The following is a 19,311-nucleotide window of genomic DNA, read 5'->3' as shown; positions in this document are numbered from 1 at the left end:
TCATGATACAATTAGCCACATCCAATCTTGATTTTTTTGGCAGGACTTTTCTGAAAGTAATAAAGATATGTCTGATTCACTAAGCAACAATAGCATGAAGGAATAGAACATATACTCTGACATTGATTATTCAAATACCTTCCTAGGATGTCCACTTTACCTGGCTACATAGACCTGAGTTGTTTTAATTATATCAGTATTCTATAGTGCTTATTAAATTAAAAACTGTGAGTGTTTAGTAATAGTATATCTTTGAAAATGTCTTGACTGATTTTTGGAAGACCAAAGAGAAGGCCATTTGTTTTCCTTTTTTTTGTCTAAGTGCCCATGTTTAATTCTGCTTTACTAGTGTATACTAGTAGGGTGCTTTACCTCTGACCACATCCAAACAGACAACTCTGTAACATTCCCAGCAAACCCCGTCCAACTTCTGAAGAAATGTCTTGAAATAAAATTTAAAACTCAAAAGTCCATGTAGCAGTGGTACGGTTTCCTTTTACTCTGAAAATATTGTCTTTGCTACAAGGCTTTTAGACTTAATTAAAAATTAGAATGAAAATGATTAAAACTTTTTGAGCAGCTGGAGTTTGAACTGAGGAAATAGATTTTATTTTATTTTTAGGAAATACATTTTAAAAAACGAGGCTTAGCATGCGTTCAAGGGAGAAAAGAAACAGCGATTGTTTCTTACCCCTGGAAAGAGGTCTCACACAGCAGCTGTCCCCCGATGCACAGGCCGAAGCCTGAGGTGTTTGGAGCTGAGAACAAGAGAATCCATTTCCTCCCTGCCCTCAGTCCGGGGTTGTGAGCCTAGACTGTCTGGGGGGCTTACCTCAGTTCCTGCCACTGCCTGGGTAACTGGCCATACACAGTCTTTGGAGATCTTCATTTCCTAATCTGGAAAGCGGTGATAATAAGAAAAACAGAACTAACATGGTGAGACATAGACAAAGTGATACATGTAAAGTACGTGTGGTATTTCTTGCAGTCGCTTTTATAAAACTCTGTTAAAACGTTTTGTTTCCTTGAGTGCTTTTAGTGTTAAGGCATTATTTAAAGTACTCTGCCACAAAACGGTTTAAAGATTTGAGCATATGTGAAAGCAAATTAGGATTTGTCATTAAATAAAACTCAATACAATTGATCTGACACACATATAAATGCCATTTGTGGCTGTAATTTCACTGTGTTATATTTATTCATATATGATAAGCACTAGTACATGACTGCAGTAATGGGCTGTCTTCCTAGTCACACTATGTCTGACTGGATCGGGAGAAAGCAGTGAGGGGAGGAGCCAGCGGAACTTTCTGAAGGGTGAGGCCCTTGGGGAGCAGCCAGCTCTGGGCGAAGTGTGGAGGACAGGGACAGCGGGCCGGGGAAGACCAGAGAGGGACACCAAGCCTTTGAGTGAGGAACTGGAGACTTGACGGAAGAGTAAAAGCGGCAGAAAGAGATGTGAGAAAATCTGCCCCAAATCACCCTGGGTCAGCTGCTATTTTTCAGAGCACGGCTGCGGCCTGGCCAGCCAGCATGGAGGAGACAGCCCTGCTCCCCCCGGCGCGGCCCCCCACCTGAGCAAGCTCCGCAGCCTCTGAAAGCATTCTTAGAAAAGGACACTCAGCAGGTATAGGTTATGAAGTTTTAATGATAAGGTCAGTGACACAGTTCTGGTTCGCAATAGATGGTCAGTACTCTTTCATTCTTGTTCTTTTTTCCCCCCGTCAGGGTTTTCTGGCTGTCGGGCAGCGACCACAGGTTTTGCCAGCCACTGAGCAAGCGCCCTCTCTTCAGTGATGTGCAGCCAGAGTGGTAGTAGAGGTGCACCCAAGGGATCAAGGTTTATGCATCTGAAAGAATATATGAGGCAGGGACGTAGCTGATATTTCCGTCTCTGGAAATTTTCAGTCACAGACATTGTCTCAGACTTAGGGTTACTGCCAAGCCTTTTGGTTTCTGTAGAGATAGTTGGACTGGACAATATGTAAGAGCCGTTTTCGCCTCAGGATTATTTGTAGAAGTACTCCGATGCCTCAGAGTGGCTTCCTTTTCTACGTGGTTGGGGTTTTTTCCCCCAGTTTTTTTCCTATCTCTTGATCCTAATCAAATGGAGAAGAGCTAATGTGCTGAAGCATCCTGTATTACCTATTACCTATTGCTGCATTAAAAAAACACTCCAATACTTAGCAACTTCAAACAACAAACATTTATTAACTCACACAGTTCTGAGCGTCAGGAATCCAGCAGCAGCATAGCCGGGTGGTTTTGGTCCGAGGTATGCCTTGAATGTGCAGTGAAATAATTGGGTGGGGCCGTAGTTATCTGAATGGACTGGAGAATCAATGTTCCAGGCCATTCCCATGTCTGTTAGCAGGAAGCCTCTGCTCTTCTCCAAAGGCCTCTCCTTAGGTACACAACATGGCAGCTGGCTTGTGCACAGTGAGTCTTTAGAGAATGAGACAAGGGGCGAGGGAGAGGAGAGGAGAGGAGAGGAGAGAGAGAGAGAGAGAGAGAGAGAGAGAGAGAGAGAGAGAGAAAGAGAACACTAAGTGGAAATCGTGATGTATTTTTATGACCTACCATTAGAAGTCGAATACCATCACTTCTACTGTTTAGTGCTACAGCAAGCTGGTACAGAGCGGGAGCAAGTACCAGGAGGTGGGTCTTATCGGGCCCTTCGTGGAGGCTGACTCCAAATAGCCCTTTAGTTTCTCAAAACATGCTCTATGGAAAGTCTGGGAGGACTGAGGTTTAAGATGGTCTATCTTATCTGTCACGTTCTGGGGAAATTTATACTAACAAAGAACTGATGATAATTTATGAATATTTTTCTGCATATGGATTTAAATATTTTAAGTTTAAATGTTTAAATATTTAAAATTATGAATCTGCTTGAATTTGTTCCATCAGTCATTTAACTTACAAGTAAATATTAGGAGCTTCCGTGCATCAGAAACTGTCAGGGCAATTTGGTATGTGTTATGATCCAGCTATGTTTATAAAAGACCAGGATACACAGAGACAGAGGAATGAAATTTCACTGAGGAGGTGGAGAAGGCTTCAGAGAGGAGGTCATTTTGAGTTTTGTTTTAAAGGATTCATATGATTTTGCAAGACTGAAAAAGAGATAAGCAAGAAGATATAAGAAAAATATGCTGTTTCAACAAATTTCAGGAGACAACATGCAAAATGATATCCTCTTTATAAAGCTTTAAGTTATTTAAACATACACATTTGATGAAAATATCAAAATACAAGCAAGGGAATGAGAAATTTGGAACTCAGGTTAGTAATTACCTTTGGAGGGAGTGGGAAAGCCAAAGTATGAGAAAAGAGAGAAACCAAAAAGAGATTCAGTGGTGCTGGTGATATTCTAGTATTTGCTCAGGTCAGTAGGATTATAAATGTTAGAAATATTTATAGCAACTTTTTAATATATGAAATATTATATAGTAATTTTTAACATTCAGGATATGCTGTCAGCAGAGGGAATAGCATATGAAAATGCATGGAGGGATGAAACAGCTTGGAATAAAATATAAAGACATAATTATGACAGGGAAATTATAAGTAATGCATTATCTATCATAATATACAGTTCAGTGTTCTGAAATTGTATTGGAGTATACAAAGGAAAGAAGATTAGAGACACAATTGAAAGCAACAAACTCAAAACTCAAAATCTTACAAAAGGAGCAAGTACTATTTCTGTATTAAGAATCAGGAGACTGATTTATCCTTTGTTGCCTGCATGGTGATAAGATCAAGGCATATTACAATTAGGAATCTCAAATAATGTGAATTAATGATAAGTTACAGGAGCAGTTATTCTTTTCATCATTAGGGAAGAGGTCTGGTGCATTTTAATTGTCTAAACCTCATCATGTGCCAATAACTTTTGTTCCTAGTGGAATTCAAATCACAGGGTGGTACTTTATTTAACAACTTACCCTTTTAAACTATTGTGAAACGGCAGTAAGGTTTAATTATATGATTGCCAATCATCTGAAGAATGGCAATTACTTGGAGCTCTTGGCCAGTATTTCTGATTAAAAGTGCTATGGTGTACTGAACAGGTCATAAGTTCACATCCTGATCCTATTAATTTTCTTCTTATTCCTTAGACAAGGATTGACTCCGCCCTTGGCCTTGGAAATGGTGCTTAGGAAAAATTTGATCTGAAAAAAAACAGATACATGAAATGAAATGACTTTTGCTACTTTGTTTTCCTCCATGGTATTTTGTATTTCTTTCATTAAGCAAAGAAAAAAGAAAATGAAAGAACTTGTGACTAAAAGAGAATTCTCCTGAGAGAGATTTGAAGTGCTTTTAATAATTCAACAAAGTTAGAGAAGCTGATATATGACTAAAAGCAACACTTATCTGTCAGAAAGAAGGATGAGTTCCTATGTATTTATTCAGGAATAAGGTTCAGGGTATTTTTTTCTGGGGAAGAGGATGTGATACTGAAGGAGGAATGTTATACGGTTGAGTTTTTTCCTGTTGACAAATAAAAACAAAACATAATCCCTATAAAGCTACACTGGGACTTTCTGACTAAGAAATGATATCTCTTTGGCCACAAGAAGGCCAAGGGTGTCTGAAGGTATTTTCTGAATCAGCGCTACCTGGCTGGGTGAGGCTGTCGCTCACTGAGCGATTCCAGGTAAATGTGAGCACCAACTCCTTCTGCTCTTGGGTCCACTCCTTAGTTCCTGGCAGTCCGTTGGCTCCTTGGCTAGATCTTTATTTTGTCATCAAGTCTGCTCTTGGTGAGGTATCACTTTTTGCTCTCTGATAATACATTCCAGCCAAATTGTACTCATATTTTCTGGGTGTGGGCATGGCCAGAAGTTAAACACACACCTTTCCTTCTCTCCTTTTACATGTTTTTTTTGCAGTTGCGATGTCTCCTCAGTATCAGGTTTATGTCTTAATAAAGATGACTTGGGCTCACAATGAAAGTTGGTGTTAGGTGCTTGGCATCTAAAAATGTCTGCAGCTCCTTTTCTTTCCCATTCTGTCTCACCTGAGGTTTCCCTCTGACACATAATCCTTGGAATCTTCTCCTTGTTTTACATATTTGTAAACACTCTCACAACTTCCGCATCTTTTCATAAATAGCTCCTTCCTTCCTTTTGTGTTTTTAGCTCTGCTTGTGACTAGAACATGCTCTGGATGGTCCCAAATACACACATCTCATTGGTTTTTTGCTCGAAGTGGCATCTTTGGGAAACATTTTCTCGTTTTCCAGTAACACTGAATTTCTGTGTCTTTTGTTTTTCCACAGCCTGACCTTTTTACCATCTCCTCTCACTCCTTTCTCCACACAATCATTTTAATTTTTCCTCCATAGCAGTTAATAAAATCAAGCTTGTTCTGCATTCCCTAGCAATTTCCTATATATCATGTCCTCTTTTCATCAGCTATGAGCACATGTATTTGCTAATGTTTCAGCAATGAGTGGATGACAGTGTTGGGTACTTTAGTTCCACTGTCTGATCCATGTAAGAATAGTGGCCTCCTCAGTCATATCTTATCTCATTCTCTTTTCATTCCAATTCTTGGCATGATAGTCAGAAAACAAACTTCAACTTCGGTGGGGAAGTAGGGAGAGGTGGGTCAAAGGGTATAAACTTTTGGTTATAAGATAAATAAGTCTGAGCACCTAATATATAACATGGTGAGTACAGCTGATAACATTCTTGTATAATTGGTTTGATAAGAGAGGAGAAATTAAATGTTCCCACCTAAATAGAAAATAAAAAGTTAAATATGTGAGGTGATGTATATATTAATTAGCTCAATGGGGAGGAATCCTTACAAAATGTATAGATATATCAAATCACCATGATGTATACTTTAAATATCTTACCATTTTATTTTTTAGTTATACCTCAATAAAGCCATGGAAAGTAAAGAAAAAGTTCTAAACCACATTTAGGCAGAAATAATATTCTATGACCCAAATTCATATTCGTTCTCTCATCCTGGAAACTGACCCATTCATCCAACTTATTTAAAGATTAGTCATCTACTATGTGCCAGGCAATGTCTTTGAACTGGAGACACAAGATAAATGATGTGGTTTTATTTGTCAAATACTTTTTCTTCTCAAAATTTGCTATAGTATGTTTGGTATTTAAGAGAGTTCACAATCTACAATATTTATGTATGAAAATAAATTGAACCTTCTAATTTATATCCTATAAATAATTTAAGAACTATTTCTCACGTAGCTTGTTATATTTATTCCTCTGAATATGTCATCAATAAAAACAGTATCTAAGTTAGCACATCAAATTATCACACCAGCTTCTTATCTGGTGCCCTTTCCTTCTTGTTATTTCTGAGTTTACATAGTGTTCTGCAATGAAAATCATGATTGGTTTCTTTCTTACATTTGTTCTACTACACAAGTCATCAACACTTAACCTAACTGTGAGAAGAATGCCTTGTATATAAATAATTACTGAAAAATAAAAACTATTTGTATTTCCTTTAAAAAAAAGGTAAATGATGTGGTTTTAGTCTTTAAAGAATTCAAAAGGTATTGGAAAGATTTACCAAAAGATGATGACAGTACAATGCAATTGCTATGATAGAGGATGCACAAGAGTCTGCGTGAGCCTAAAGAAGACAGCATGTGGGAACAGCACCCCTTGGGGAAAAGACTTCCTGGAGACGGTAACATTTGAGATTGGAGCAGCCACATCAAGTCTGCCTAATGTACATCCAACATGGGGGCGAGGGTGAGCACACGGGATTCTAGAAACAAGACAGCTAAATTCAGAGGCTTACAGAAGGAACAAGCACATTTTTCTAGGACTAGAAAGGTTACACAAGGAAAATACGGGCAGGGAAATGTTGGAAAGGAAGGGCAAGGACTTATGTATGAAGGGTCTTCATTATCTTGATGAGGAATGTGAAATGATCTTGTAGGCAGTGGAAAAAACAACAAAAATGTCAGCAAAGACAGTTATGGGAAGTTGTCCTTTCAACCACATACATTTTAGAAGTTTTAGGTCAATCATTAGCTAAATCCCTTTAATAATTAACTTATTTGAAAATATTCTTTTTAGGGGCATACACAATGGAGTATTACTCAGCAGTCAAAAAGAATGAAATCTTGCCATTTACAACAGCATGGATGGAACTAGAGTGAACTATGTTAAGCAAAATAAGTCAGAGAAACATAACTATCATATGATTTCCTTTATATGTGGAATTTAAGAAACAAAAAGATAAACATAGAGGAAGGAAAGGAAAGACAGGGAGGCAAATCTTAGGAGACTCTTAAATTGAGAGAACAAACTGAGGGTTGTTGGAGGGGTCTTGGGTGGGTTGACAGGTTAAGTGGGTGATAGGTCTTAAGAAAGACACTTATTGAGATGACCACTAGGTGCTATATGTAAGTGATGAATCACTAAATTCTACCTCTGATACCATTATTACACTATCTGTGAACTAACTTGGATTTAAATAAAAATTTTTAAAAAGGTGGTGGAACAGGTGAACATGTAGAAAAAAAGAGAGAGAGGCAAACCATAAATTAGACTCTTAACTTAGAGAACAGGCTGAGCGTTCTTAGGGGGAAGGTGGTGGTAGATGGGCTAAATGGGTAATGGGTACTAAGGAGGGCATTTGTTATGATGAGCATGGAGTGTTGTATGTAAGCAATGAATCACTAAATTCTATACTTGAAACTAATATTACTCTGTATGTTAACTAACTGGAATTAAAATCATGAAACTAAAAAAAAAAAGGAAAGAAAAAAAATATCCCCTTTAAGTTTCTTTATGTAACTAACACTGGTCTCACTATTGATTATACTCTTTTCCCTTAAATTCCTTCTGTTTTCTCCTTCATATTCCTTCCACTGCAGTGCTAACTAGGGTCATGGTATACGTCCTGCCTTTTTTCTTTTTATTCTTCTATCCAACTCCATAAAAACTTCAAGTTTTGACTGGCATTTTATCAAACTGTTCCATCCACTATCCTTCCTTGCTATAATCATCTATTAAGTCTCAAGTCATTTTCCTTGCTCTTTAATGACTTTATTTCCTGGTTCAGTCCTACTTCCTTCAAAACTACCTTTGTTTTAATTCTTTTTTTTAATGTTTTTTATTATTTTTGAGAGACAGAGAGGGACAGGGCGACCAGGGGAGGGTCAGAGAGAGAGGAGACACAGAATCTGAAACAGGCTCCAGGCTGTGAGCTAGCTGTCAGGACAGAGCCCGATGCGGGGCTCGAACCCTTGAACTGTAAGATCATGACCTGAGCTGAAGCCAGACGCTTAACTGACTGAGCCACCTAGGCACCCCAATTCTTGATGGTTGCAATGTCCACATAGATAATTTTTCCATTGTTGTGGGCTCTTAGTTATTGAATCTCCTCTCCAATGTCATATTTTTTCCTAATTCAGAGACTCACTTCCATGGGTATACCCTTGACATTGGTATTGTATTGACAAACAACAAAACCCTTTGACCACTATAGAATTTAAGAGTTGATCTTCAGTTGATCTTATCACCTTATCTTGTCACAGTCTTTCCCTCATCTCATAATGTTATTGCTTCCTTCTTTACATGACATAAATACCATGGCAAAGTCAAAAATCACTCCCTTACATATATTCATAGCTCCTTTGTCTTTCTGTTTTTCATATTTACCTGGAGATACAAAACTCTGATGGAATCAATACTGCCACTTTGCTATCTGCATACACACAGCCAAATAAGGTTGAAGAAAGAAGACCTACCGCATAATGAAACCAATCCCACTTTAAATCCATGATCATGAATGCTGCCTGATGATTATTTTTTATTTCCCTGGTCCACCCTTTACAACTGACCTATTCAAATATTTCATACATTCTTATCTCTCTTTTTTCCTTTCTATTATTCTTTCAGCTGATGAATCTTACCATTTCACTAAGCAAATTAAAGCATTTAGAAGAAATCTTTCTTAATCTTACATTACTATTTCTACCCATTTATCAGAATCTGTGCTATTGTAGTCTATTCTTATTTCTGTTACTGGAATTGAACTACCCATGCTTCTAACTGTGACCAACTTTATCCAACTTCAAATGTATACTTCTAGCCTACAAGGACCTACAAATTCCATATGCATATATCCAACTGGATTTAAGTCTTTAATTGAATATTTAAAAGGCATCTCTAAGGGGCGCCTGGGTGGCTCAGTCAGCTAAGTGTCTGGTTTTGGCTCAGGTCATGATCTCACTCGTGGGTTCGAGCCCCACGTCGGGTTCTGTGCTGACAGCTCAGAGCCTGGAACCTGTTGCAGATTCTGTGTCTCCCTCTCTCTCTGCCCCTCCCCCCACTCACACTCTGTCTCTCTCTGTCTCAAAAATAAATAAACTATAAAAATTTTTTAAAAGGCATCTCTAACTTAACACTCAAAAAAAAAAAAAAAGGAACTTCTGGTAATGCTACCCACCTCCCACTCTCACCAACAACAAAAAAGAGAACAAAAACTAAGTGAATGTCAGTGTAAGTAGTTCTAGGTGCAGGACCAGAAGATGTAGTGCTGTCTTTGATGTTTTTCTTTGCTCACACCTTGCATCTTGTCCTTTAAGAAACCCTGTGATTCTCCTTTCAAAACATATTAAGAATTTCACTGCTTCCGTCCACCTCCTTTACTTCCACTTTGGCCCAGGTCACCAGCATTTTTGCCTGGATTATTGCACTAACTTCAGAGACTGAATCATGCTGCTTCCCTTAACCACTGTATTTGATTCTCCAGAGCAGTCACTAGAGTGATTCTGTTAAAAATGTAAGTCATATTATATCCCTCCTCTATTCAAAACTCACAATTATCTCCACCACAGTCAGACTAGGAGTCCAAACCATTACTATTATTTAAAATCCATACATGTTTTAGGCTCCATTTCCCCTCTGACCTCATCTTTTCTCTGCCTTACTGTTTCTCCTTATCATTTATCACTACATAACATTCTGTACATTTTCTTTTCTATCTCATTTCTTTCCAGTGACCATTAATATGTAAATGGTATAAAGATGGGGATATTTTGTTTGAATACTTTGTTCACTACTGTATTGCCTAGACAGTGACTAACTCATAGAAGGCATGCTGTAAAAGGTGGTTGAATGAATGGATGATTTAATGAATGAAATTGTTTTCTCATGGCTACATTATCTACTCTGTTGTGCATCCTAATACTTTTATAGCTATGTGATTTACTGTAGTAATTCAAAAAATGACCTCTAATCAGACTAAGAGAAATTTGAATTTCATCTGCACCTTGCTTTATGAATTTGCAAATTGTATTCAATGTCTCCAAGTCTTGTTTTCTCTTTTTAAAAATGGGCATAATGATAGTGACCAACTCCAAGCATAATTGTGAGAATTAGACAAATTGCAGGTAAAGTGTTCAGAATGCCCAAAGCAAAATTAGTAAACTTTTAATCTAGTTAATATTTTTAATTAAATAATACATATTATTTTTCTTTTTGTGTCTTGATTTGCACATTTAAGTAATTTTATGAGGAGAAGATAAATTCTTTCAGGTTGGAATTTACCTCTATTTGATTTTAAACCCTTGTTATTTGTTTCATACCGTATTTAATCAGTTATTCTTTGAGAGTCAGGTGGGCTCTTAAAGTGTTTCAAATGGCTCATTTTCTGTATGCTAATGCCATATGAAAAATCAGCCCATGGTTTCATCCATTTTTCTATGACAGACTACTCCAGAGTAGGAAAGAAAAAATATTTGTTATGTACTTGGCTTTTGTGTAAAGAAAAGGACAAAAACAAAATAAAACAAAGCAAAACAAAAAAACCCATACCTCTTTGAAGGGAATTATCACAGTGCATTAGAAAAAATGTTTACAGGAGAACTTTCCTAAAAATGACAGGAAGTTCACTGAAATCATTTGCAAGTCATCTATGCAAAACTTTACATTTTATGTTCGATCATTTTTTTTCACTTAGGAGCATAACCTTTAGAAGTATAATAGTTCCAATTGCTTGATGCTCACAAAGTTTAACTAAATTTTTGGAATTAACAAATATTCATGTCGGACTGGCTCTGGTGCTCATGAGTTTAATTATGATGATCCAGAAGCAGGTAACATGTAGGAGTCATCAGTAAGGGTTTGATTGCACAGGTTTTTCTGAGAGTCTGCACTAAATAGACATCACTGTTCAAGTTTACCACGGGTGGGAGAGATGGGTTTTTTGTTTTGTTTTGTTTTTTAATTTTCTGTGAGAAACAGCCACTCTAAATAAACATATTGTGTTTAGATTGCCTATGAATTGGCTAATATTTGTATTCATAGATCTAGGACTAGAATCCTAGTTATTATAACTGCTAGCCTATGACTTTCACTTTACACTTTTGTATTCTAGTATTCTAGGCAGGTAAAAAGAAAAGCCTTCATCTAGGAGTTAAAATAACTTTTGGTTCTAATCACAACTCTGTAGATGCAAAGATTTTCTGTTCTTGACAAGACTTGTCCCCTCTACACCTTAATTTACTCACCTATGTAAGAGCAGGGATTGTATCTGCCCTACGTTTTTTGCTGACTTATTGTTAGCATTATATTCAATGTGAAGATTACAAAAGTGAGATGTTGTATATTACATGCTTTCTATTTGGAAGGATATTTCAACAGCAGTTGTAGCTAGCAATCTCTAATGCTGCTGCTTTTCAACTTTTATTCTTTTTTCTTTCCAGTTTCTAAATTTCTGTAACTATATTATGATCACCTCCTATCCCCTCCCAACCTTTTTAAAAATAGCATATTGGATTTTACAAGTAGAAATCCAATGATAAATCATACTATAGTTGAAATCAAGAGTTCCTCATATTTTTCTTGGGTAAAATTTTGGCAACACCAAATTGTGCTTTTCAGTTCTGTATGTGGATATTAGTTGCAATAGCATATTTTCTTCTCACTTTCACAGGAAATGACTTATTTCTTGTAGCAGTTCATGAACTGGGACATGCTCTGGGATTAGAGCATTCCAATGACCCCACTGCCATCATGGCCCCATTTTACCAGTACATGGAAACTGACAACTTCAAGCTACCTAATGATGATTTGCAAGGCATCCAGAAGATTTATGGTAGGTTACCACTGTTTCTGTTTGACTAACCCTACAGGGAAGTCCAGAATTCCTGCTGTGTTTTCTTCTTTGAGATAGATGCTCTATGTATTGAGAGAAATAAATACCAAAAGGAGAAAAAAAAAAAATTCCAGCCTTTGGGCAGAAGTCTTTTATCAATCAAGTTCTGTTGGCAACAGTCCTAGATATCTCAGTACTCAGATCATGGTAAAAATTTATACACTGATGAAATTTCTTATTGAGTTTAACTCAAATTTTCAGTGATAGCAAAGGACTTATAAACCTTAATATTTAAAATTCAGGTAAAAAATGTAATAAATGAATATAACCAAGAAAATGTGAGAAGTATGAACTTTTTTGTAAGATTTTGGTAAAAACTGACAGATTGGCCCGCAGTTTGTGATATTTGATATTAGATAGGACCTAGATAAATCACTTGTGAGGTTACAGAAAATACTTGTGTGATGGAAATAATAAAATGACCTCAAAAGCATGTAATTATTGACTAAGAGTAAAAGCTAACAAACATGGAAGTGGAAGTTAATGAATGGTAAAGTTTACTTACACCTAATTCAAAATAAATTTCTAGTATACAATTATCATTTTTATTTATGGGGTTCAGTCAATGAGTGCAAATTAAGACCAAAGGGAGAAAGACTTTTATACATATTTACTGTAATACTAACTTCCTCAACAGAACTATTGACCTTTATAAAGACATTTATTTCACATATAATTGTTAAGAACTTGACATTTATAATTTACATATAAGGAGAATGCTTTACTAAATTAGTGAAGTGAAGCTTTCATTTTACAACACAAAGGCAAATGTGTGTTATCTGTATGTTAATATCTAGTGTTCAGCGGATGTCATTTGCATTTTTAAATAGCATAGTTTAAGTTCAAAGTTTAAAACTAATTTGTTTTGCATTCACTAGTTTTTCAATTTCAGTATCTCAGTGGTAACCATTATTACAGGGTTAAAATAAGATTTGAAAATAATTGGTCAAATTTTGTGCTTCTCTTTGCTTTGGGGATACTGAGAAAAGGGAAACGTCTCAGAGTCAAAACTAAGTAGCGCATGTGTTGAATGTGCTATCCTATGCCTAGTTAGTACCATCAGAAATTCCTTCTAAGTGGTTCGCTGAAAGAAGGCTCTTTCTCATGACCTCATGAATTAGGAGTCTAGACTGAAGGTCTGAAAAAGAATGTTCTTTCCGTATCTAAATATTAAGTGTGAACAGCTCTGTATTTCTTTTTAAAAAAATAAATCTCTTGAGGAATGATGCTTTACATCTGCAACAAATTATATGTGTAAACTTTGGCTTAATTTAGAAACCTCTTTTTAGAAATACTTCTTCACATTAATATTTTACTAGCGGTGTTTTAATCAATAGGTGTTTTAGATTCAGTATTCAAATGAAACACTCATCTAGCAATTTGTCAAAATGTCATTAGAAGAAAATAATGAAAGTCAAGAAAAGGTTATAAATACAGCTGGAGACGTAGAGTAGAATAAACCTTGATTTGTTAATGTTTATCTTTTAGAAATATTTGCATTGAATCATTGTCTATCAAAATCTAGGATTAACTTTGGTGGAGCTTACATGCATGGTTCCAGTATTCATTTTCATTTATTTATTATTTATACACCACCTACTTCCAAAAAAGATTTGAAAGCAGCTTTTCCAATAAGGACTGTGGTGAAGCTATAAAAAATATCATTAAAAATTAACAAAGAAAGTTTAGTTACTTGGATTCAGAATTTAGCATGATAAGGACTTTCTGATAGACTTGGCAATGGTTTGTTGAGTAAGAGGGTTTGTTTTTTAAGAAAACACACAATCTTAAAGACTTCTTAGCTCACTTAGTCCGTGCCCTCCCGTCCTGAGTGATTGTACTCTGCACTATCATCCAGCACTATTCCAGTTTTAAATGAACCAAGTGTTTTCCTCATATTTTCAAAGGTCCACCTGACAAGATTCCTCCACCAACAAGACCTCTACCGACAGTGCCCCCACACCGGTCCATTCCTCCGGCTGACCCGAGAAAGAATGACAGGCCCAAACCTCCCAGGCCTCCCACTGGCAGACCTTCCTATCCTGGAGCCAAACCCAACATCTGCGATGGGGACTTTAACACTCTAGCTATTCTTCGCCGTGAGATGTTTGTTTTCAAGGTAGGAGGCTGTGATGTTTGGTTTTTTTTTTAACGGTAGATCAAGTGTCTACAGGGTTGCTTTAGAAAACAAGTTCTCATTCATTCTAACACTACCTTCCCAGACCTCTCACAGTTAGAAGTTTCAAAAAAGCATCTTAAAAAATAAATGCACAAATGGGCTTAAATGTCTCGCAGAAGATTGCTGTAACATTCTATTTGGGGAAGGCATTTATGTCAGCAGAAGCTAAAATGCCTAGAAATGTGAGGGTGAGAAAATGCTGCATGTTATGAACAGATAAAAAAGCATAATTGAAATCATGAATAGGAGCTAATCGGGATGATTGGCTTGGGAGTTTAGCCACTTTCAGGCACATGAAAGCTCTTCTCTCTTTGATTTGCACATCTTTATGAGATCTCGATGATTTCAGCTGACAATTAAAACATTGTCTTTTAGGAGTGCTGCTGATCATTTTGTTTGGGATCTACTAATAGAAATTTTAGTAGAACCTCCTCTATGAGACCATCCTTTTGATTTTACATGCACATGTTATTGTTTTGTTTAGTCTGGCATTTATATCTACCTAATTTATATTTTTAAAAAGGTAAAACTGGGGCACCTGGGTGGCTCAGTCGGTTAGGTGTCCAACTTCGGCTCAGGTCATGATCTCGTGGTTCGTGGGTTCGAGCCCCGCATCAGGCTCTGTACTGACAGCTAGCTCAGAGCCTGGAGCCTGCTTCGGATTCTGTGTCTCCCTCTCTCTCTGACCCTCTCCTGCTCATGCTGTCTTTCTCTGTCTCTCAAAAATAAATGAAAAAATTTTTTACAAAGGTAAAACTTAGTTTACATTTTGCTAAGTGTGCCTTCGAATGTCATTGGGATCTCAGACAACACTGATAAACAGTGTATCAAAGTAAGTTACGTAATGGATTCACAAAGCAAGTTCAACATAATGACATAATGTTGAAAAGTGAATATAGTGTAATACTGAAAAAATATTTCTTCTTCAATATTTGTAAACTAATTTGAAAAATTAATGAAAAATATGTTTTATGTTGGCATTAGGATATTAAAGTAACTGCATTTTACCAATACTATCCACTTAAACGTAAAATGTGCTCTCGTTTTTGGTAGATGTGAATCAATAAATAATGAAATATTATCCTACTTATACAGAATTTCCTATCTACCAGAGGCTACACTTTAAAAATATAGATTTCATATAATTTTTAATAGACAAAGTACTCTGTCTCCTTTATTGGAAAATAAGATTTGGATTTGATATGCATAAGAGCCTCATACTTACCAGGAAAAATCGATGCTTTTGTTCAAACACATGAATAGATTTTTGAATTCTATAAATGTTCTTCAATACTTAATTAGATAGCTCCCATTCAATTTAAGTAGATTAATACATTTAGATTCAAGGAGGAAAAAAATGAAAGCTTTTTCTCTCTTTATATGCAGCCAGTCATTGTGGCTGAGCCCACAGCAACTACTTGAAATGAAAACAACATGCAATCATTTGTTTATTCTACAAGGCACCAGTGATAGCTGAGGGGGTTTTTCCTCCGGCCAAATGTCAACACCCCGGCTTTATACCTTGTTATCGTAGTAATATCTGAGAATATGATGTGCAATTGACTCTGAGTACTTTCTTTCTGTCCTTCCTGTCTAATTAGATTGTGGGTCTCAGAAAAGAGTGGTATCTTCATATGTAATAATCAGTTTCACCAGCTTTGCTGCTCTTCACCCTGAGAATGTTCGTGATTGACAAAATGAAGTCTTGTGATCACTGGTTACTGGAATCAGGAGTGGATAAAAAGCAAATAGACAATTCCAAAGTAGAATCCAGTAGCTGCTATTAGTAATATCAAAACAAGTGTATGAAAAACATGAGCAAGGCCTACTTCTCTAAACTTTCGTATTACTTTAGATGTCTTAATCAAAACTCTTTATAGGACAGAGTTCCTAAACTGTCTGAAATTAATTTCTTTTTTCCACTGGTCCCTGCCTTCTTTCTAAGAATAATTACTGGTGAGGATATCTTCTGATAGGCATTGTATTCTCTTTAACTTCCACTTAATGGATTATGTGTCACATAGATTGATAATTTTCATACTCATCTCTTTCATATAATTAATAAGCATGCCCAGGGTAGTTTACTAGGTACCAGGGATGTATGAATAGAAGGTAATACCTCTTTCTTTATGAAGCACATATTCCAGGAGTGAAGACAAACATGAACCCAAGAACTTATAAAATACTGGAGTAAAAGGATGACATTGACATGAAGAGAAAATGCTGAAATCTAGTTGAATAGATCAAGAAAACTTGGCTGAGAAAAAGCTTAGGCTGAATTTTGAGAAAGAAACTTCTCAGGCACGTTAAAGAAATTGATATTTGACTTACTAAAAAGTTGATGTATTGAGAGAGAGAAAATAGACACATTTAACTCTAGAGTAAAATGACAAATAATATAAATCAGAAATAAACACAATTTGATCGAAGCAAAGAAAGCATGATTGAGCGATTCCTGCTCCTTGGATTGGGTAACTAATAATGTCCCTGAATATGCTAGGCAGCACTTAATCTCTAAACTTTGTAATAATATTGTATGATGGATAAAATTCTCAATTTTACATATTGACATATGAGAAAACTGAGAATCAGAAAAGTAGTTAGTCCGAGTTACAGGGTTGGTAAATAGTAGTCAGCAGTTGAACTGAGGTCTACTTGATTCTAAAATCTGTGTTAAATTTTCCCTTATGTGAGAATAAAAGGGAAGTTTCAAAAAAAAAAAGTAGCAGACTTTAAATTATATTTTAAAATAGCAACTATGCAAGAAGTCTATACTGATCTCCTACTGCACGGTGCTGTTTGAGGCACTAGCAACGTGGTGGCAAAACAAAACAGCGAGACCCTGGCTTCTTGAAGCTTCTATTTTTTTAGGTTTCAAAGTGCTCCACACAGAGGTTCCCCATGGGCCACTGAAGGCTGTGGGAAAGCATCCACCAATTCTGTTTTCCTTTATTAATAACTCCTGCCCCTAAGTTATCCCTCTATACCTAAATATGCTGGATAACTTTACCCCAAATCACTGTTATTTTTCCCCATATCTGTTCTACCTGCCTGAAATTACTCACTGCCAGCTCTTTCGTGCATGCCTGCCTTTTAAATTTTCTCTTAATATACTCATCATTAATCTTCATAGTCTGCTCCTTCAAGTATATTTTAGCATCACCCACTCTTTGATCTCACTTTTACTCAAGCAACTTGATTCTCTACTTTTGTTCATTATGGATTCTCTGTCCAAATTAGGCTCCTTTATCTCCTCAACCCTTCCTCATCCAACAATCACTTCACTTCAGTTTCAATGTCCCAGGCTTGTCTGCCGGCCTCTGCTTATCTAAAACTTCTGTCCTCGGTGTCTTCCACATATCCCAGCTGCTCTGACTATTCTTCAACTCCGAACCTCCTTCTTGTATCTTTATATTTAGTATGTTGTGTGTTTATTTTCTACATTCAGTTAGCATGCTTTTAATTTCCATCTTCTCCATTTCTCATTTTAATCATCCCTTAACTAGAATATAAACTTCTTCAAAGCAGGGATTCGTTCATGTGGGTTCATAGTGTTCATTCATAGTGCTCAAGCTAATGAATAAGGATCCTGATGTAATAATTATTTAATGAAAAATATAGCTACTATCATGTTATATAACAGTAAGCAACCAGTATAACATTACTGAAAATATTTCAGTCTGGTAGCTTATTATTCCTGTCCAGCAATTTCCATGAGTATTACTTACTTAGATTCTGTATATATGTCTTTTTAAATACAAAGTAAGAAAATATAAGTATAAGGAAAAGGTTAATATCATTAGATAATTTTGTTTTCTTATTAGGAAGAAACCTTTCTTTAGAAAGGTGGTTTTAGCCTAATTCTTTTTGGAAGCAAACTTCCTCTTCAGAGAATTGATTTACATTGAGATTTCTAGGCACTCATTTATTTGAGGTGAGTTCACCTGAATATGCTTCTATATGGAAATATAATAAACATGACATATATATAATATACAACATATATTTTAATTAGATATATATAAATATATATAATTCCATCCTGTCCTATAGCTAAAATTCTGAATATATGTCTATATCTGTCTATCTCTATATCTGCAGAGATAAAGAGATATTGTCTATGTAGAGAGATCCAGTTAAAGATATCTGCTTGAGAAAGTTAAGCCCTCCATGCAGCTTTATAAGCTGTGGGGAATGTAAGCCACCTAACGCATGGCAATAAAAATCAAAACAAAATGCCAAGGAACAGAGAAACAAAATAGCAATACAAAAGCAGCTTTGTCCTTGCTCTAGAGAGGTGATTTTAAGAGTGTTCCCTGAAGAGCATAAGCTGTATGCACCCCATGATGCTGCTGTTGTGACTGAGTCGACAATAGGAAGATCTGATTGTTCAAATGAATCCTCAGATTTCTTTTGGACTACAACATAAACACCTAGAATATTTAGTTATTTTGTGGTGCAAAAAAGCCAGAATTATCCAGACATGTATAGGATATGTTTCAACACACAATACTTTGTTATATAAGAAAGAAAGCACCAGGAACTATCCTTCCTGAAGCTGAAGATAGGAAGAAAACCTGTATCCACACCTGGAGTTCCTTTAGCAGGCAGCACACACGCACACACACACACACACACACACACACACAGAAGGTTTCATTTGGCAATTGACCAGCTCTTTATATGAAGGGGGATAAACATAGGCCCGTGCTTTATAGTAGAGCTAGAAAGGATAGTGTTAAAAGGCAAAGCATTCATGAAAGTATAGTAAAATGTCTTCCCATTTAGCATAGAAGAGCAAGGCTTAAGGCTCTGAGTAAGGAAAACATTTCTTCATTTACCAAAACAGAAATCATTGGTTCATTTTTCCTTATCAAATTCTTGTCTGCTCATGTTTATTTATCATAAATCTATGTGTTCTTCAGTATGACCATCTTCACTTGCGACTGCCTACTTAA

At 36.2% G+C, this 19,311-nt stretch overlaps 1 protein-coding gene across 1 annotated transcript in view; it reads left to right on the top strand.

Annotated features, from left to right (window-relative positions):
- Positions 1–19,311, top strand: part of MMP16 (matrix metallopeptidase 16) — a 259,044-nt gene that overhangs the window by 180,818 nt on the left and 58,915 nt on the right. Inside the window, exons 5-6 of the mRNA XM_029923828.1 lie at positions 11,953–12,114; positions 14,082–14,293. Of these exons, the coding sequence (XP_029779688.1) occupies positions 11,953–12,114; positions 14,082–14,293 (374 nt within the window). The remainder of the gene's footprint in view (positions 1–11,952; positions 12,115–14,081; positions 14,294–19,311) is intronic.

This window comes from Suricata suricatta, chromosome 15 (assembly GCF_006229205.1).
Source record: "Suricata suricatta isolate VVHF042 chromosome 15, meerkat_22Aug2017_6uvM2_HiC, whole genome shotgun sequence".
Taxonomy (NCBI): Eukaryota; Metazoa; Chordata; class Mammalia; order Carnivora; family Herpestidae; genus Suricata; species Suricata suricatta.
Note: the sequence above shows the minus strand (reverse complement) of the source record. Positions and strands in the feature narration are given on the sequence as shown.